Genomic DNA, 20834 nt, shown 5'->3' with positions numbered 1-20834 from the left:
GGAGGAGCAGGAGGAGCACTGCCAGAGCCCTGCAAAATGACCTCCAGCAGGCCACAAATGTGCATGTGTCTGCTCAAACGGTCAGAAACAGACTCCATGAGGGTGGTATGAGGGCCCGACGTCCACAGGTGGGGGTTGTGCTTACAGCCCAACACCGTGCAGGACGTTTGGCATTTGCCAGAGAACACCAAGATTGGCAAATTCGCCACTGGCGCCCTGTGCTCTTCACAGATGAAAGCAGGTTCACACTGAGCACATGTGACAGACGTGACAGAGTCTGGAGACGCCGTGGAGAACGTTCTGCTGCCAGCATCATCCTCCAGCAAGTTTGGCGGTGGGTCAGTCGTGGTGTGGGGTGGCATTTCTTTGGGGGGCCGCAGAGCCCTCCATGTGCTCGCCAGAGGTAGCCTGACTGCCATTAGGTACCGAGATGAGATCCTCAGACCCCTTGTGAGACCATATGCTGGTGCGGTTGGCCCTGGGTTCCTCCTAATGCAAGACAATGCTAGACCTCATGTGGCTGGAGTGTGTCAGCAGTTCCTGCAAGAGGAAGGCATTGATGCTATGGACTGGCCCGCCCCGTTCCCCAGACCTGAATCTAATTGAGCACATCTGGGACATCATGTCTCGCTCCATCCACCTACGCCACGTTGCACCACAGACTGTCCAGGAGTTGACGGATGCTTTAGTCCAGGTCTGGGAGGAGATCCCTCAGGAGACCATCCGCCACCACATCAGGAGCATGCCCAGACGTTGTAGGGAGGTCATACAGGCACGTGGAGGCCACACACACTACTGAGCCTCATTTTGACTTGTTTTAAGGACATTACATCAAAGTTTGATCAGCCTGTAGTGTGGTTTTCCACTTTAATTTTGAGGGTGACTCCAAATCCAGACCTCCATGGGTTGATACATTTGATTTCCATTGATAATTTTTGTGTGATTTTGTTGTCAGCACATTCAACTATGTAAAGAAAAAAGTATTTAATAAGATTATTTCATTCATTCAGATCTAGGATGTGTTATTTTAGTGTTCCCTTTATTTTTTTTAGCAGTGTATTTTAATTGACTGATTTCCTTATATGATACGGTGGCCGGGAAGTGCAAAGCAACATTACAAAGAATGAAACACTTTTACAAAGCTCGAGACAAATTTACATTTTGGAAAACAAATTTACATTTTGTTACATTTTGGAAAACAAATTAACATTTTATAAAACAAATTAACATTTTATAAAACAAATTAACATTTTATAAAACAAATTTACATTTTAGAAAACAAATTAACAAGACGCAAAACACTTTTACCAGTCCCGAAACAAATTTACAAATGACAGAATCGTCACGTAAAGGGAATGTACCATATACCGGAAGTGACACGGAAGTGATGAGCGTGGTCTTTTCGTATTGTTGTTGTGGAGTTTATGGCGTCAAATAAGTTTATGGTGACCGCCCGAACATGGACTGCGGCCGAGGGATGTTTTTCCAGTTTTGTGGCAAACACATGAACAGCTTAACGCGGTTTTGCTTTACGTGTGGTCGGTGTTTGGAGTTTTTAAAGGACGCGGACAAGACGGAAACATTGGAAACACAGGGGACGTCTCGACAGCCGGACAGTGCTATGCAAAGTAAGTTTAGCAAAACCAAAACGCTAGCTAAGGACAGTAACGCTAATGATTTTTTGAGCGGCTTCTAACTTTCTGTTTCGGAACTCTGTCCATTTCTGCAGAACAACCATGCCCATCATACAAACAGTTCATGGAGTACAGAAGCTCGAAATCAAAAGAACGACAGTCTTTTAACTATGGGCCAAAAGGAAGATATAGGCCTAAAGAAAGAACACGTCCAGGTAAGGTGTACTGACCGTCCTATACAATTTTGCAATGCTCTATATGTATTTGTGTGTTTGTGTATATTTATTTTACCTATGTATACATTAATTATATCTTTGTTATTTTACTAGATAAACGTAGGATTGATGGTGCCAAGTGGAACTGATTTAAAACCTCTAAGAGGGAAAACACTACAGTTATTTACAGACCCAGAGGTAGCAGCACCTGATCTACTGAAACAAGCTGTCCAGAAAATGACAACATTTAACAAGGACATGCACGAAGGACCTTATGTCCTTTTGTATCCAGACTGCTCAGAGGTGGTTCATGTGCCTGGGTCAGAAAGGCCATTCAAATTGGCAGAATATAAAAAGGAAATAGGAAAGGCATATTCCAGGATCACTTTTTTCATTTGCCTAGAAAAACACTATAAAAGAGGTTAGTGGATCTCATGATTCAATATTTTTACATATTTAGATACTCTGCTGGAGGATAGATAATGGTTGTTTGAATTATTTTTTTCAGTGGATGATACCTCAGACTCTGATTCTGAAATTGTCATCACAACAAGGAGCACAGCTGAACTCAATCGTGCTGACACTTTGGTACATCAGTTATTTCTCTTTTTAAAAATGTTTATGTATGTTTGTATTTATTCATTTTCATATAATTTATTAATTAGATGTCCTGGTCAATATTTTAGTGGAAAAAGGCTTGTTTTGATTATTTTGCAGTAACTATTATACAGTAACACAGACAACCATTCAGCATTGATATATACTGTATGTGGTAATGGAAAAATAATGGAACCTGTTGAAAGTTGTTGATCATTTTATCCGTTTCCTCTCAGGTTTTTGAACCACAAAATCGAAGTACTCCCAAACACAAGCTGGACGATGAAAGGTAGGTGTTGCACACTTGGACACAAAGGAATTTTCACACGTGCAATAATAATTCATATTTTGTTGGGCTACAGTGCTTTCACTACCAGGTAAAGTGCAATTTCACCTTTTTTTTTATTTAACTCACAAAACTGATAAAACTACTAGCAGATATTTCACTACTTATTCACATACACATTATACATACATTTATATTGCTGCACATAAGCTCAACGTTGCTACATGCTATCAGCTGTTTCTGTAACTGACTGCGGTGCCCCCTCGCTCCCTACCTAAAGGACCCACAGCTGCCTGTGTGAGCAGAGCTTTACAGAATAAACCCACTGAAATACAGTTGCTCTTGCAGTTGAATAAACAAAAATTAACCAAACCATTTAAAAAAAACACGTGAGAATGAAGTGGGGGGTATCCACTGTCCATTCATATGTCCCACATCACTGTCGATCCTGCATAGGTACTATAGGCCTTTACTGAAGTGGCACGGTCATCCAGAACCAACTTAAAGAACTCCAACACGTTTCGGCATCTAGCCTTTGTCAGGGAGTCAAATAGATGTAATGAGAGACACTGGGTTTTTTCTAGTGGTAATCCACCAATAGGAAACATGGGACACATCCATATACATAATGTTTACATGATTTGACTATTGTAGGCCTGAAGGACACCTACTGGTTTTAAGATGTCTACAACACCTACTCTAGCCCAGAACACCTTGGACACTAGAAAATACCCATTGTCTCTCATTTCATCTGTTTGACTCGCTGACGAAGGCTAGATGCAAAAACGCATTAAAGTTCTTTTAAATTGGTTCTGTATGGCTTGGCCACTTGCAATACAAGCATTTTAATAGTTAAAAAATAGTAGTTTGAGCTTTCTTTTATTTTATACCTTTTCCATTAAAAAAGAAACTCAAACTAACTCAGATTTGAGTCCAGGAAGCGCTCCTATCCACATGTTCTCAAAATAATCTTTTTTTTTAATACATCTTTCTGTTCCCTCTACTACTACATGCTACTCAAAGCTACATTATAGCCTTTATCATGGAGCTAATCATTTTAATATGTTTTATCATGTTTCAGAGATGCACCAGGACAATCAACAATTCAGCCTGGACAGGTAATAAGGCAGAGTGTGGCAGCATGACATTTCTTGCTTTCAGTGTTGTTGTTTCAGACATTTTAATCTTTTTTTCAGATAGTAATATCTGATTCTGAGGATCTGGATCCACCGGAAGCAAATCCAGAAAAAATGTCTTGCTACAGGTAAGTAAAAAAAAAAAAAAAGATAATGACTGACATAATTTAAATGTATTGAACTGATTACATGGGGAAGACATTTTTGTTTGTAAGATGTTTTAACATGGAAATGGCAATTTCCCAACAGTAAATACACAGACCTGTATTCACCAAATGTTGAGCAGGAGGACGAAGAGCCGGTTGCTGTCAATGTGAAGAATTTCCAACACACAGCAATGTAATATGCTTTTGACTATAGCACTCCAGTTTTTTCACTGTACAATAGTTCTTGTATATCTGGAATATCCACAAATGAATTAACTTTTTGTCATTACAGGGAGGAGACGGACATTGCATTACCTGACATCGTAGCAAACCTGTCTCTTCCTATTGATCATAAAAAAGTCAGCTGGTTTAACATCTCAAGGGATAATGTTTGGGATGGGGCAGTCAGAGGTTTCAAGCGTACAACATATTCTGAAACCTGTGACATGCTGGTGAAATTTACTGATGATACTGGTGTTCTGGAAGAGGGAATTGACACTGGTGGTCCAAGACGAGAGTTTTTAACTCTACTGATGAAACACCTAAAAGACCGGCCCATTTTTGATGGACCAGAAGGACATCGGTTCTTGGTCTACAATGCAAAGGGTATGCATATTGGTTGGATGTGTACTATAGGCTACTAATGGTTGGTTAATGCTCATTGACCAGATATATCACATGACATATGCTTGCATATTACAGTATATACAGTAATGCATTGTTTTAATTTTGCAATATGAATTCATTCACAGCTGTTAGGGAGGATGAATACTACTTGGCAGGAAAGATGATTGCTGTGTCAGTTGTGCATGGAGGTCCAGGACCCCATTTCCTGTCAGAAGATCTTGTACATTATCTTGCAGGCCAGCCTTCATTCAAAGCAACAAATAATTTAATAACTGATGAAGAAATAGGGAAAGCTTTGCAAGAGGTGAGAATAGCATAAGGGTATGGTAGGGCAGAGTTTTTCATACTTACTGCAGTGTTTTTGAGACAATGTTTACTTCCTATATCACGTGCGGAATATATTTAATTAATTTATTAGTTTTTGATAGTGTAAGATTACACCTTGCTATGTACGTTATTTAAAAAATAGGCAAGGAGATACAGTGCATACAGTTATTGACTGGGGTGTTTTTGCCCATTTTCATGTCTTTCAGATTGAGAATGCTGCTTCATTGGATGCTCTGCAAGAATGTATGATGAGACACAGCACAATGTTACAGACAGCAGGTTGTCTGAGACATGTGGCTACTGTGGAAGAAAAGAAAGAAATCGTGTCAGACTACCTCCAATGGTATACCATTGACCGCAACTCATCTGTAATTGACAGGTAAGATGATATTTGTAGTGATGAGATTTTTATTTATTTATGTATGATTTTTTTGTTTGAAATGCCTCATGGTCCCCATCTTTGGTTTATGCAAGTATGTATATCTGTTATCAATTTGTCCTTAATCAGAATTTGTACCTTAGTGTATTTCAACGGATATGTGATGTTACTTCATTCTGTGTCAAACTACAGTGCCTTCATTAAGTCTGCACACCTTTTATAGATTCAATTTAAAATATATTTAAATCCTTTTCCTCATCAATCTACACACAATACATCATAATGACAAAGCAAAAACAGAAATTAGATCTTAGGTTTCTCCTCCTGACTAACTCTTCCATAGAGGAAAATCAGTCCAGTTACCCCTTAAAGTGATCCATCCACCTCTGCTGCACATCTGGCAGCAGAGTGATGGTTTGAGGCTCACTTTACCCATCAAACCCTTGATGACTTGCTGCTGTTTATCCAACCACCTGCTCCATACTGTAGCAGTGTCATTTACATATGGATCTATTTCTGCCCTCAGTTCTCATAGAGATCCTGACATGCAGAGAGGTTTTAGTATCTCTTGTAAATGTCCCTGAAAATCAGATATAAAGAGTGTGGTGATGTTGTGTGTAAAGCCTGTAGCTTCATACACGAGGAATCCAGGCTGGAATTACTTCCAAAGGTGCTTCAACAGTGTACTGAGAAAATGGTTAATTAACTTGTGCGAATGTGATATTCCAGTTTTTAATTTTTATTAAATTTGCTACAATTTCTAAAAACTTGTTTTTGCTTTGTCATTATGATGTATTGTGTGTAGGCTGATGAGGATGACCCCTAGATGATGGATGACCCCTAGAGTTAAGACTCTGAAAAAGTTGTTGTTGTTAAAGGTTAGGGTTGGGCATCATTTAGATTTTAACGATTCTGATTCCAATTCCGATTCTTCCTTTTGATTCCGGTTCTTATCGATTCTCGATTCCGATTCTTTGAGTGGTGGAGTTGAAACGGGTCACATGCTTATTTCACAAATAAGAGGAAAGTTTTATTTTGATTCAAAGGTGGGTTGCAGTTTGACGGGGCTTTTTCAATGTAAAATAAAGCCACACTAGAGCACCGCTTACTGTGCTCCATGGCTGCAACACAACAAGCACCTGGCCGCTACAGAAACCAAAACTTGCGCATGTTAAATTTGGAACCCATGATCAGATTTGAAACCCAATCCTCCAAAACGATTCCAATAAAGAAACAATTCCGATGGAATCGTAATTTTTTTAACTATTCCAAGTAGGAATTGGTTCTTGATGCCCAACCCTATTAAAGGTGCACTTTTAAAGTGCAATTGCCAAAGTTGTTTTTATAATGTTACTGTATGTGAGCATGTTCTTTTCTCACAGTAAACATTTTGAAAATGTTTTAGATCCATTACTCTCAATACTACAAAAGTGTAATAAATACTGATTACTATTTTTGATTAATTTACTTCACACTTAAAAACAATTAAGCTTTGGGTGACAGATTCATAAATATTGTGTTCAGACAGCAGTATTCCACCACTACAAAAAACCCTCCCTTTTTGATCATTTCATAGCTGAGCCATTTCTTTTAGTTTCATGTACAGTTCAGATGCAGACTCCCAGTTGTCTGGCTTCTGTAACTGATTGTGTTCCATGGCAAAGTCCAAGTACTCCTGCATGTTTGGGTCCCCACAAGGAGTCATTGACAGGCTAGCCTCAGGAAGGGCATCCAGTTCAGCTTGTTCACTTTGAAATCCGCAGTCTCTGGAGCCAAACCTATGTTAAATAGAATACATAATTGCATTTATTTTCATTTAAGCTAAAACGTTACATTAATGCTTTTATCTGTTTATTATCACCAATGTATCACCTGTGTGGTAAGTAGTAAAGTTCATTGGGCACTCCTCCTGGACATGCTGCTGTTCTGGAAGGGTGAATCCTGTGGCTGTTCCACAGTCTCACACACTCATCCAAGTCCTTCTGAATAACATCACCAAAGCAATATCTCAATAGGCATTGATGCTCATGACTCCCGTTGAAGTATCCGGCATCTCTAAGGTCGGCAAATAACTCCATCCAGAACTGAGACCTATAGAAATGGATACAAATGTTTAGTTATACTATAAATAATAAAGGTTAGTTATAATGAAATGTATGGTCTGTGCATCTTTTGGTCATTCGATTTTCTTTTCAGGAACAGCTACTTTTCCTGACGGGCAGGATTTGCTTTACAAATTTGTATTGATAATTATTGTGCTCGTTTTTCATTAATCGTTCCTGAGAAGAAAATCGAATGACCAAAAGATGCAATGACCCTTTATGAAGACAACTCACCTTCCCTTTCTAAATATAGACCACCAGGACTCAATACGCTGGTTATTTATAGATGAGCCGTACATGTGGCTGGACGCTCCAGAGTAGTAGTCACTGTAATGGTGGCGTAGGGTACATTGAATTGCAGCCATTATGCCGTTCTCAGTGCCGCAATCAGTCCTCAGTCTCATGGGGATGATACCGAGGTTTCGCACACATGACATGAAATAGTGAGCAATCACTGTTGGGTTATTATTTGTTGGTCCACATTGAAGCCACAATACTTTACGTGAAAATCCATCTATGCATCCCGAAATGGCCAAACCGAATGGCTTAAGTTTGTCATAACCATCTGCGTGCCACATATAGTTAGGTCCCATTGAGTAGTTGTCCAGGTCCACGAAGTTCAAATCTGATGGCGTTACTCACGGCGTTTGGCGAGGAATAATCCTTTCTGCGGTACAACCCGGCTTCGTTCAGTTTACTTTTAAGAGTCCTCAAGCTGATGTTTACACCGTGTAGACTTGACATCATGTCCACGATTACAGCGTACGAGTGACCCTCGTTAAAATATTGAACGCAATGATGCAGTATGTCTGGTGTTTCCGTCTGGTCCGCGTCCTTTAAAAACTCCAAACACCGACCACACGTAAAGCAAAACCGCGTTAAGCTGTTCATGTGTTTGCCACAAAACGGGCAAAACATCCCTCGGCCGCAGTCCATGTTCGGGCGGTCACCATAAACAATACGAAAAGACCACGCTCATCACTTCCGTGTCACTTCCGGTATATGGTACATCCCCTTTCCGTGACGAATCTGTCATTTGTAAATTTGTTTCGGGACTGGTAAAAGTGTTTTGCGTCTTGTTAATTTGTTTTATAAAATGTAAATTTGTTTTATAAAATGTAAATTTGTTTTATAAAATGTAAATTTGTTTTCCAAAATGTAAATTTGTCTCGAGCTTTGTAAAAGTGTTTCATTCTTTGTAATGTTGCTTTGCACTTCCCGGCCACCGTAATATGAACTGTAACTCAGTAAAATCTTTGAAATTGTTGCGTTTATATTTTTGTTCAGTGTAGATACATACTATTTATACGCATATTGCCAGATTATTGCTATCAACTGCTGGCTGCAAGGTATATTACCCCGTTTGTATCTTTTGGAACAATGGTAGTCAAGTTTATAAAAATGATGTAGAATAGATGGGCTACCACAGGTGTCACAGGCATCCACAGGTCTTGACCACCATGTTGCGATGCTTCTTTAGGATCACATTGTTGTTGTCGTCGTAGAAGAGTACGGAGATGGGACTGAGCTTGGTGGGTGCGCAGCACGCTTTGGGAACCTCGTCCGGCTTCAGAAGGTGAACCTGCCATGAAAAAAGGTCAATCAGACTAATTCATACATGCACTTTTATATAATCAATGATACTATCCTGTTTATAAAAGAGATATGGATTATTATTATGCAGATACTTCAGTGCTCTCCTACCTCAGTGGGCTGTGGCTTTGCCCCCCTTGTCTGAATTTGGTCAATATATTTTAAACCGGGTTGTCTGTGCTCCACAATACTTTATTATCCACTGAGCCAAAGCCAGACTTTCAGAAGTTCAACAACAACAACAACTTCCATGAAACATGCTAAAACATTTCAATGGGCCATTGACCTAGCTAGTGACTTAAAAAGAACATTTTGTATTTTTGTTTTATATTATACCAACAACATAGGAAATCCTCTGGTGACAAAATAGGGTCAATAGAATTAGAATGATGACTAGGAATGGAATTTTTATAGAATTAGAATGGTAAGCATAGAGTTCCAAACTCATTTCTATGGCAACACAGCTGTCAATTTTGTAAACAACAATTTTCAAAAATATGTGTTGCCAAGAGACATCTAACCGATAGAACATCTCAGCGTTCTATTGAACGTTTTCTGTTCGAAAACAACAACAACTTCAGTTTGCTGTTCAACAACAACAAACTTGACTGATTTTTGAGACCTGAGACTGAAAGATCGACTGGAAAATGCCTGGGTGCTTTTCAAAATTGGTGGAGAGAGTGCGTGGATGTCGGCGGTCTACTGCGTCGACAGGTTGTTCAAATTCATTTGTGGGTTGTTTTTGTTGTCTTTTTCCGTTTTGCAGGGTTCGCAATCGTCGGGAGGTGGACAGCGACATCGACTTTGAAGAGGGTATGTTGAGTTTAAACTTCTTATTTGACCACATTTAACAATATAAATGTAATTTGTGAAATGTTGTGTATTTCTGTAATCCATACTTGCAAGCTAACGTTAACTTTAGTAACTTTTGCTAAGAGATGCACTTTTGAACTAGTAGTACTAGTTAGCTCGATACGTTTTACATCCTAACATTTGTTTGTTTGTATTCCAATGTTCCTAATTTTAGAATCAACTGCCATGGATGAGGTCCAGTTGGTTGTGCCATTGGATGATGTGCCGGGTGTACCATTGCTGCCAGCCATCCTTGAGGAGGTGCCAGATGTGCTGACTATCCTTGAGGTACAATTTTCAGAAAGTTTTATGTTTGAAAAGTATCCCAGATATTCAATTTGTGTCACTTTGACATTCTAAAAATCTTTGTTGTCTGCTTTCTGCTTTAGGAGGCCACTGGTAATTGGCAGTTGATACCGATTAGGTTTAGCTCCCTGTACTGTGGGCCTGTTGTGATCAGGGTAAGAGACCCACACACACAGTCACATCACTGTTGCAATGTTTGCTGTTTCTAACCTGAATGTATTGTAATGTCAACCCCCTCTTGTGCAGAACAATGCCGGTCCGGTGGCTAAAGCTTGGAGAACTTTCCAGTTCATCAGCCCCATTATCACCTACATGCGTGGGGGATCCCAGGTATGTGTCTTTGTCACTACCTAATCCTAATCTACATCGTCAGTGTCATGTGATCTTGATGGAAATATGTTACAGCGATGGCTGATGTTGTTTTGTTGATGTTGTCTTGTTGTTTCACTCCACAGCAGGTGGTGGTGAGGATGCACCATGTGAGTAGGGTTCGAGGCCTGGAGACTCAACTGGTGTGGGCCATCTCCAAGGAGACACACAGACTTAGTCCAGAGGGCATCCCCTACTGTGCCACCAAGGTGCAGTCCATCTCTTGGATCCAGGTAAGATGTAAATACTACTGAATTAGTATTAGATTAGGCTTTTCTTCACTTATTCCGTTTGGCCTTAACATGTCGTTTCTCTCTGTCAGTATGTGGCTGGCAGGGTGACCCAGTATGCGTCTCACCTCCGCCACGAGACGTCTGTGGCCGTGACGCATGGCTGCTACCAGGTAAATAAACAATTTCCTATGTATATAGAATAGAAATTACAGGGCATTTTCCATTAGATATGGTCTGTTTTCTATTAACGTGTGTTGTGTGTGTGTGTTTTGAGCAGCAAACTGATGTCTCGGTGGTGTACGCCACTCTCCACATGGGGCTGGATGGGCTGCTCTCCTCCTCGGCGTGGTCGGAGGCTGCCTCCGTCTCTACGCCCACCACTCAGCAGTTCACTGAGCCAGAGCCTGGTGGCCACAACTGCTATGAGGTCAGATGTTACACACACACATACACATACTATTGACTAGTAGCATTAAGATCCTTCGATTGACCCATTGTTTGTCATGTCATTACATTGGTCACTGATGTTGAATAATTGTTCTGTTATTGTAGGGCTGGGAGGAGGACCTGCTGCCTGAGGAGAGGGAGGTTCCTCTGCTAAAGTGAGTCCCTCTAAATGTGTGTGTAGTCTGAGCTTGTCAGATGCTGAAGGATAGTGGTCACAATGCTGTTATCCCCCATTGACATGCTCCATTCCCTCTCTTCCACAGCCTCTACCTTACCACCAAGAGAGTGGAGGACATCGGCCTGAGGCTCGTCTCCCTGCGCCAGGCCTTTACTGTGAGTGGACCCACTTTTCTTTGACTCTCTGTGTCTTCCTGTTCTGTCTGTCTCCTAGAGGAAGATGGGTGTCTCACCCTAACTCTTCCCTCTTCTCTAGACCCTGCTCGGTTCCACCCTGAGCAGGAACCATCTGTTTGTGGCGGGAAAGGTCCTACTGGGCGCACTGGTTCAGGTCCACCAGATGGTAGCTCACTAACTCATTGTCCTTCAAGGGAAAGAGAGCGTCCTCGGTGGGAAATGTGTTCTGTGCACTAACATCACTGCTCTTTGCTTTGTGATAGGACGAGGCCGAATTCATCCGTGCCTATAACGACTTTGTGGACTACCTGAGTGACCCCTCCAAGCAGATTGACATTGAGAGGGAGCTGGCTGAGGCAAAGGTGAGTTAATTAACTCTTTCAAGTCTCACTTTGAGTTCTTCCACATGCATGTCTTTTATACGGCACAGTAGCTGATCTATTTGAAATCATTCCTATTTTCTCCAAACGTGTTTTCTTGTCCTAGATCCATCATGTTAACCTGATAGATGTCCTTTTTGAGCTGGTGCTGTTTGGGATGATGACAGCTCAGAAATCCCTGATGGTGGTAAGTAGCATCTCACTGGTAAATGTTTAGATGTCTGTCTATTAGCAATTTCACTTCAATTTCTCTTCTCTCCTCCTCTGTTTACTTTAGCAACCTGGTGGGTTCATGGAGCGTCTGTACGCTCTCCTGTACTCCTTCCTGCCCACTGTTGCCAGCATTGAGCCAAAGGCTGAGAGATACCTGTTGCTGCTCAATGTACGAGTCAAGAGTTTACTTCCTGTTTTCTTCCTTATTACTAGTTTACTTCCTCTTTACTCGTTCCTGGTTAACAGGGTTTCAATGCCGTTTTAGGGGGAGTAACTCTCATTGTATCTCTCCTATTGATAAGCTAGTAGCTCAGAGCCATTTTCTATGTGTTGTGTGGTGTTCCCTTCAGGGCGGGCTGATGGCTCTGCTAGATGACATGTTTGGGCAGCAGCTGGCCTGGTACTTTAACCGAGAGTCTCTGGTCACTGAGCTCTCCAGCCTCCTGGAGTACCACCTCGAGTACCTCATGGCCAGCATGTAGTCCTACTGCAGAGACCTGAAGGGCCACACTTCTCTTCTCCTCTCTCTCTCTTCTCTCTCTCTCTCTCTCTCTCTCTCTCTCTCTCTCTCTCTCTCTCTCTCTCTCTCTCTCTCTCTCTCTCTCTCTCTTCTCCCTTCTCTCTCTCTCTCTCTCTCTCTCTCTCTCTGGAATTGAGGACTTGAAGTGCTTCGTTGAACCCTGATTAGTTAACACCTATTAAATTAATGTATTCTCTTGTTTTCTCTCCCCACAGGATTCTTGTCACACTTTGCCACCTAACATGGATCTAGACACTAGTGGACTACATTACTTTGCACTGAATTTTACATTTTCAAATAAAATAAATAGTAGTTCAAAAGCATTTGTCTCTGTCTTTTCATTTATTTGATTATTTCATCACTATTTCCTATTCCTGGAGTTGTTATGAGGCTAATATTACATTATTACATGAACAATTATGCTTTATTCTTTGCATATGGAAATAAAAACCAACTTTAAGTTGATTTACATGTACTACTGGCCCACGCTTTATGGCATTGTACTGTGATGTGTGATACTGTACTGTTTAAAAACATGTAGGCCTACATACACTGAGTGTACAAAACATTATGAACACCTTTCTAATATTGAGTTGCACCCCCTGTTGCTCAGAACCGCCTCCATTTGTCGGGGCATGGACTCTACAAGGTGTCGAAAGCGTTCCAAAGGGATTCTGGCCCATGTTGACTCCAAGCCAGTGGTGCGCGTCGCCAGCCCGGTCCGGCCTGTTCCTGCTCCCCGCACCAAGCCAGTGGTGCGCGTCGTCAGCCCGGTCCGGCCCGTTCCTGCTCCCCGCACCAAGCCTGTGGTGCGCGTCACCAGCCCGGTCCGGCCTGTTCCTGCTCCCCGCACCAAGCCAGTGGTGCGCGTCGTCAGCCCGGTCCGGCCCGTTCCTGCTCCCCGCACCAAGCCAGTGGTGCGCGTCGTCAGCCCGGTCCGGCTTGTTCCCGCACCCCGCACCAAGCCAGTGGTGCGCGTCGTCAGTCCGGCACGGTCCGTGCCTGTTCCACCTGTGCCTGGTCCGGCACCGGTCAGCTGCTCCACGCCAGAGCCAGAGCAATCCGCTCCACCGGTGTTCAGTCCAGCTCCGGTCAGCAGGGCCAGACCACGAGGGCGAGAGAGAGAGTGGTGGTCACGCCCGGAGCCGGATCCGCCTCCGAGGCGGAATGCCCACCCGGCCCCTCCCCTGTGGTGTTTGGTTGGCGCGGTCGCAGTCCGCGCCTTTGGGGGGGGGGGGGGTACTGTCACGCCCTGGCTCTGGGGACCCTTTAATGTTGAGCCAGGGTGTTAGCTCCTATGTTTAATTGTTCCTTGTTTTCTGTCTAGATCGTTTAGATCTATGTTGGCCAGGGTGGTTCCCGATCAGAGGCAGCTGTTGCTCGTTGTCTCTGATTGGGACCCATACTTAGGCAGCCTGTTTTGCACAGTTGATTCTGGGATCTTATAATAATATAATAATAATATGCCATTTAGCAGACGCTTTTATCCAAAGCGACTTACAGTCATGTGTGCATATATTTTTACGTATGGGTGGTCCCGGGGATCGAACCCACTACCCTGGCGTTACAAGCGCCATGCTCTACCAAATGAGCTACAGAGGACCACTTGTTCTGTATAGGTTTGTGTTGGTGAACCTTTAGACTTCACGTATCGTTTTGTTGTTGGTGTAAAGTACTCATTAAAAGATGTACGCCTATCACGCTGCGCCTTGGTCTGCCTCTTACAACGATCGTGACACATAGGATATCAACAGTGACAACGGTTGGCAGTTATTTAAGTGATAGTTTGACTGTCAAATCCATGAATTGGTGTGTGGCCAACTACTTTTATAGAGAGACCGCCTCAAATTTTCTGTGCCATTTCATTAAATTCTGTGCCATTTCTAAGTCCTTCACATCCCAGTGTGTGTGACAAAATCATCCATACAAGGCCAAAGATATTGATCTGTTTTAAGCAATCAATCTTCTCTTCTCTGTCATCAAGGCAAAGGATGGCTACTTTGAAGAATCTCAAATATAAAATATATGTTGATTTGTTTAACACTTTTTTGGTTACTACATGATTCCATATGTGTTATTTCATAGTTTTGATGTCTTCACTATTATTCTACTATGTAGAAACATTTTTAAATTAAGAAAAACCCTGGAATGAGTAGGTGTGTCCAAACTTTTGACTGTTACTGTACATACAGTATATCTATATTGCATAGTTATAACCCTTAACTAATACTGTTTACATGTGTGCATATTATGGTATTATGTTATGTATCATTAAGGCAAATGTAGGGAGAGGTCAAAGGTAAAATAATAATATTAGTAATAAGCATGGATATGTTGTAAAATTAAAAACCTATATGCCTTAAAATGTTTATGGATTGAGAACCAGTTGAAGGGCAGAGACATTTATGTGTTTTTCATAGACTCTCTGCAGCTGGTCTGAGTATGTCAATGACATGTGATGGCTGTGTGGGGATTGGAGTAACAATGGACCTAGTGTTATCATTTGTTTTGCTTATGACCCTATGACCTGACACATGGCCACATGCACATAATCTCAAGGGCCAGGGAGGATGGTAAATGATAAATGCCTTAATGTATGTACGTGTATTATTTGTAAAGAAAGGGTCTGCAACCATATAATGAGATTAGGGAAAGGGTCTGCTACCAATATAATGCGATTAGGGAAGAGGCTTCCTGTGGAAAAGCGCCCATGACCTTTTGGAGTACATTACAGGTGACATCTGGACGTTGAAAGCTAAGGTAGAGTGGTACTAAAATAAGTTAATCATTTGCCCTAAGGGGAGGGACTGTATATGCTATGTAACATGATTATGCATTTGTGTGTATAAAAGGGAGCTCTAAGCCAAAGAGAGACAGTTGTTGCTCCATGGAGCAAAGCTCAGGCTTTGTTATGCAATAAAGTCTAAATTCTTGAATTCACAGGCTCCGGTGTCTTGAGAGATATTTTTGAGTCAAATATTTCCACGACAATATCTTTGTCTTATAGAAGCACAACAATAAGATTCCAAGTTATTCGGATTACCACATTCATATAAACATCTTCAAATACAAACAGCTGTGTCTGCATGTGTGCGTGTGGTGGTGACCAAGTGTTTAGTATGGGCCTCAACATCATGTTCTAACCGGACAGCACTATAGTGCGCAGAACCAAACCAATCAGTTATAAGTATATAGCGGGTGAGGGCATTCACAGCCGACCGCTCAGACGGGTGAGGGCATACTAGCCAGCTGTTTTACGTGGTCTTTCTAGCTGGATTTAGTGACTAACAGTATTTTACATGGTCTGTCATTTCTTTAGCGACCAATAGTTTTTACAGTCATTGTGATAACTATAAACTTTTATACTAACATCACCAATCTGAGGTAAAATGGATGTGTAATTCCACTACATTTTATGGGGTGAAAATGCAGGCTTGTAGTAACACAAACTGTCCACAGTCCACATTCGGGAAATTAGCAGAATATACAATAATTTACTATGCCAAAATAATTCAACATGTCAATTTAAGATGACAGTATACAGTATGTTGCCCACTGTCAGAGGTGCTGATGTCTAAGTGAAGGTGGAGTCAGGCGCAGGACACAGAAGCTTAGTCCAAACAGACTTTACTAGTCAGGAAAAAGGACAATACAAAATAAAGGGCCTCAAACGACGGAGGCGCGTGATACGCAGACAGTGCGTAAAACACTAAATATAAGATATGCGCAAACAGTGCGTCAATACTCTTGAAAAAGAGAATGCAAAAACCAACAACCCCAACGGACAGGCGTACAATTACACACAAATAACTACAAACAAAACGAGAAACTTATAGGAGACATAATGAACACTAAATGGAAACAGGTGTACAAAGAAGACAAAACCAAACAAACATCGATAACATTCAACGGTGGCAGCTAGTACTCCGGCCTCGGGGACGACCAGGAGGACGCGGAGCAGGGCGCGTGGGATGACCACGGTGGAACTCAGTCAGGAGGGATGGATCTAAGATGTCCCTCCTAGGCACCCAGCACCGTTCCTCCGGGCCGTACCCCTCCCACTCCACGAGATATTGGAGACCCCCCATCCGACGTCTCGAATCCAGTAACTTCCCCCTGGGCAGGTGTCTAGGTGCCTTACACTGGGTGCACACCGAGCAGGAGGAGACATAAACCCTCACATCCCTAGCTAACGTTGGCCACCAGTACTTAGCGCTAAGGCAGTGCATTGTCCGGCCAATACCTGGATGTCCAGAGGAGGGGGACGTATGAGCCCAATAAATCAGACGATCACGAACTTTGAGCGGAACGTACGTCCGACCCACAGGACACTCTGGGGGACTAGGGTCGGTACGCGACGCCCGCTCGATTTCCGCATCGACCTCTCACACCACCGGTGCCACCAGACAAGACTCCGGCAATATGGGAGTAGGCTCAATGGACCTCTCCTCTGTGTCATACCGCCGGGACAGGGCGTCTGCCTTACCGTTCTGACACCAGGGATGTACGCTATTTTAAATATGAACCGGGTTAGAAACATGTTCCACCGAGCCTGACGAGGGTTCAATCTCCTAGCTGCCCGGATGTACTCCAGGTTACGGTGGTCAGTCAAAATGAGAAAAGGGTGTTGAGCCCCCTCAAGCCAATGATTCCACACCTTTAGGGCTTGAACCACGGCTAACAGCTCCCTGTCCCCTACGTCATAATTTCGCTCCGCTGGGCTGAGCTTCTTGGAATAAAAAGCACAGGGGCGGAGTTTAGGTGGCGTGCCGGACCGTTGCGACAGTACGGCCCCAATACCGGCCTCTGACGCGTCCACCTCTACCTGGAATGGTAAAGTGGGGTCCGGATGCGCCAGCACCGGAGCCGAAGTGAACAGGTCCATCAGTTTACCAAATGCCCTGTCCGCCTCAGCTGACCACTGCAAACGCACCGGGCCCCCCTTCAGCAGGGAAGTTATGGAAGCTGCCACCTGTCCAAAACCCCGGATAAACATCCGGTAGTAATTGGCAAAACCCAAAAACTGCTGCACCTCTTTAACCGTGGTTGGGGTTTGCCAATTACGCACGGCTGACACACGGTCAACCTCCATCTTTACCCCTGACGCGGACAACCGATAACCCAAAAAGGAGACAGACTCCTGGAAAAACAGACATTTCTCTGCCTTGACATACAAGTCGTGCTCCAACAGCCTACCCAACACTCGGCGCACCAGGGCTACATGCTCGGCTCGTGTAGAAGAGTACACTAGAATGTCGTCAATGTACACTACCACACCTTGCCCATGCATGTCCCGGAAGATCTCGTCCACAAAGGATTGGAAGACTGAAGGAGCATTCATTAACCCGTATGGCATGACGAGATACTCATAATGACCCGAGGTGGTACTAAATGCTGTCTTCCATTCATCTCCCTCCCTAATGCGCACCTAGTTGTAGGCGCTCCTGAGATCCAGTTTTGTGAAGAAACGCGCTCCGTGTAATGATTCCGTCACACTCGCAATCAGAGGGAGTGGATAACTGTATTTCACAGTGATCTGATTGAGACTACGGTAATCAATACACGGGCGCAACCCTCCATCCTTCTTCTTCACAAAAAAGAAACTCGAGGACGCAGGGGAAGTGGAGGGCAGTATGTATCCCTGTCTCAGAGACTCGGCTATGTATGTCTCCATAGCCACCTTCTCCTCTTGAGACAGAGGATACACATGGCTCCGCGGAAGCGCTGCTCCTGTCTGGAGGTCTATCGCACAATCCCCCTGTCTATGAGGCGGCAATCGCGTCGCCCTCGTTTTGCTGAACACGAGTGCTAAATCCTCATACTCAGGGGGAATGTGCAATGCGGGCACTTGGTTCGGACTCTCCACCGAGGTCGCCCCCACGGAAACACCTAGACATCGCCCTACACACTGGGCAGACCACTCCTTGAGAGCCCTCTGTTGCCACGAAATGGAGGGATCATGGGTGATTAACCAGGGAAGCCCCAGTACCACAGGATACGCAGGAGAGTCGATCAGATATAACTGAATAGTGTCCTCATGATCCCCCTGCGTACTCATCTTTAGTGGTGCTGTGACCTCTCTAATCAACCCCGATCCCAACGGGCGACTATCTAGTGCATGGACAGGGAAGGGAGCATCAACAGGCAGGAGGGGAATCCCTAACCTTACACAAAAATTCTGATCAATAAAATTCCCAGCTGCGCCTGAATCGACTAGCGCCTTATGCTGGGAATGAGGTGCAACCTGAGGAAATCTTACAGGTATACATAAGTGAACAACAGAGAGCTCTGGGTAAGTGGGGCGCCTACTCACCTGAAATGACTCCCCAGTGTGTGACCTGTTGTCCCGTCCCCCTGGAGACCCTCCCCAGCACCTAGCCGCAGTGTGCCCTCCACGGCCACAGTTGGTGCAGGGGACGGCCCCCCTCGGGCTCCCTCTCCTCCTCTCTCTAGCGCCAGCACCCCCGAGCTCCATTGGGCTCGGCTCGGAGGTGCTGGAGGATGGAATGGACGGCCCCAACTCGGGGCGTCCGCGGGTGGCCAGCAGGGTATCGAGACGGATGGACATGTCCACCAACTGGTCGAACGATAGGTTGGTGTCCCTGCAGGCCAGCTCTCGACGAACGTCCTCCCGTAGACTGCATCGATAGTGGTCGATGAGGGCCCTCTCATTCCACCCTGCATCCGCCGCTAGAGTCCGGAATTCCAGGGCGAACTCCTGTGCACTCCTCTTCCCCTGTCGGAGGTAGAATAGATGCTTCCCTGCCGCTTTCCCCTCAGGTGGATGATCGAACACTGCCCTGAAGCGGCGGGAGAACTCCGCGTAGGTGATGGTGGCGGCGTCTATTCCCCTCCATTCGGCGTTGGCCCACTCCAACGCCTTGCCGGTGAGACAGGAGATGAGGGCGGAAACGCTCTCGTATCCCGAGGGCGCCGGGTGTATGGTGGCCAGGTAGAGTTCCACCTGCAGGAGGAACCCCTGACACCCAGCTGCGGTGCCATCATACGCCCTCGGGAGCGAGAGCCGAATCCCACTGGATTCCGGAGCTGGGATGGGAGGACTGACCGATGGTGGTGGTAAGGTTGGAGGAGGTGTGGGCACTCCTCCACTCTCCCATCGGCACAGAGTGTTGATCACCTCCTGCAGGGCGGATCCAAGTTGCTGGTTCCTGGCGTCTTGACCGCTGACTCGATCCTCCAGCGACTCGGGTGCCGCCGCTGCTCCTGCTGACTCCATAATGGTGTGTAATTCTGTCAGAGGTGCTGATGTCTAAGTGGTGGTGGAGTCAGGCGCAGGACACAGAAGCTTAGTCCAAACAGACTTTACTAGTCAGGAAAAAGGACAATACAAAATAAAGGGCCTCAAACGACGGAGGCGCGTGATACGCAGACAGTGCGTAAAACACTAAATATAAGAGATGTGCAAACAGTGCGTCAATACTCTTGAAAAAGAGAATGCAAAAACCAACAACCCCAACGGACTGGCGTACAATTACACACAAATAACTACAAACAAAACGAGAAACTTATAGGAGACATAATGAACACTAAATGGAAACAGGTGTACAAAGAAGACAAAACCAAACAAACATCGATAACATTCAACGGTGGCAGCTAGTACTCCGGGGACGACGAACGCCGAAGCCTGCCCGAGCAAGGAGGAGGAGCAGCCTCGGCAGAATTCGTGACACCCACTCACAAACTATTGCAACAATGACATCTATTTCTCACTCACCAGCACCCCATCTTATATGCCCAACCACCCCTCAACTTCAGACTCTATTGAAGCACCCATCTTACTTCTATGAGCCCACTCTACCTACATCCCTTTTCCCTATGCCGCTTCCTTCATTCATTCCTGATTCAATACCATCTAGACTGTTACACGTCTAAAAGTTTCATGGTGTTACTTTTTCTCATCTGTGTACCGCTGTCCTACTTTTGCCCCCAACTCTTTTCTATACCTCCTCCCATACACTCTTGTGCAAATAATTTCTGCTTTCTTTGACAATGGTGTCATAGTGGAAAGGATTTGTTAGTTGCCCAAGACTGAGCCTTGTTCTGCCTGTAAAAGGCCCTGGTCGAAACAATGCCAAAATCACTTTTGATAGTCTCTGG

The 20834-nt window shown here is 44.2% G+C and overlaps 1 protein-coding gene and 1 long non-coding RNA gene across 3 annotated transcripts; one reads left to right on the top strand and one right to left on the bottom strand.

Moving 5' to 3' along the window:
• The first annotated feature begins 1460 nt into the window (after positions 1 to 1460).
• LOC311136240 (uncharacterized protein) lies at positions 1461 to 6799 on the top strand. 2 transcript variants are annotated; one of them, XM_084170371.1, is made up of 11 exons: positions 1461 to 1628; positions 1730 to 1849; positions 1964 to 2270; positions 2358 to 2437; positions 2683 to 2735; positions 3814 to 3850; positions 3929 to 3996; positions 4118 to 4207; positions 4307 to 4620; positions 4767 to 4945; positions 5175 to 6799. In XM_084170371.1, exons 2-11 carry the CDS (start codon positions 1805 to 1807, stop codon positions 5349 to 5351), a joined length of 1350 nt encoding a protein of 449 aa, XP_084026497.1. In that variant the 5' UTR covers positions 1461 to 1628; positions 1730 to 1804; the 3' UTR covers positions 5352 to 6799. The 2 variants fall into 2 exon arrangements, with proteins under 2 accessions (XP_084026497.1, XP_084026498.1); XM_084170372.1 differs by lacking the exon at positions 4767 to 4945 and having other exon boundaries at positions 1470 to 1628.
• On the bottom strand, positions 6798 to 8400 carry LOC311136241. Its single transcript, XR_014613856.1, has 3 exons — positions 7684 to 8400; positions 7220 to 7438; positions 6798 to 7125 (listed from the first exon to the last, which is right to left on the bottom strand). It is a non-coding gene; the product is annotated as an uncharacterized lncRNA (long non-coding RNA).
• Positions 8401 to 20834: the final 12434 nt, after the last annotated feature.

Source organism: Coregonus lavaretus, assembly GCF_964263955.1.
Source record: "Coregonus lavaretus genome assembly, chromosome: 10".
Classification (NCBI taxonomy): domain Eukaryota; kingdom Metazoa; phylum Chordata; class Actinopteri; order Salmoniformes; family Salmonidae; genus Coregonus; species Coregonus lavaretus.
This window is presented reverse-complemented; position numbering and strand designations above follow the sequence as displayed.

Coding starts and splice junctions, on each gene's coding strand:
- LOC311136240 (XM_084170371.1), top strand. CDS start 1,805: ATGGGCCAAAAGGAAGATATAGGCCTAAAGAAAGAACACGTCCAG. Junction 2,271..2,357: donor AGAAAAACACTATAAAAGAG/GTTAGTGGATCT, acceptor TATTTTTTTCAG/TGGATGATACCTCAGACTCT. Junction 3,997..4,117: donor GAAAAAATGTCTTGCTACAG/GTAAGTAAAAAA, acceptor ATTTCCCAACAG/TAAATACACAGACCTGTATT.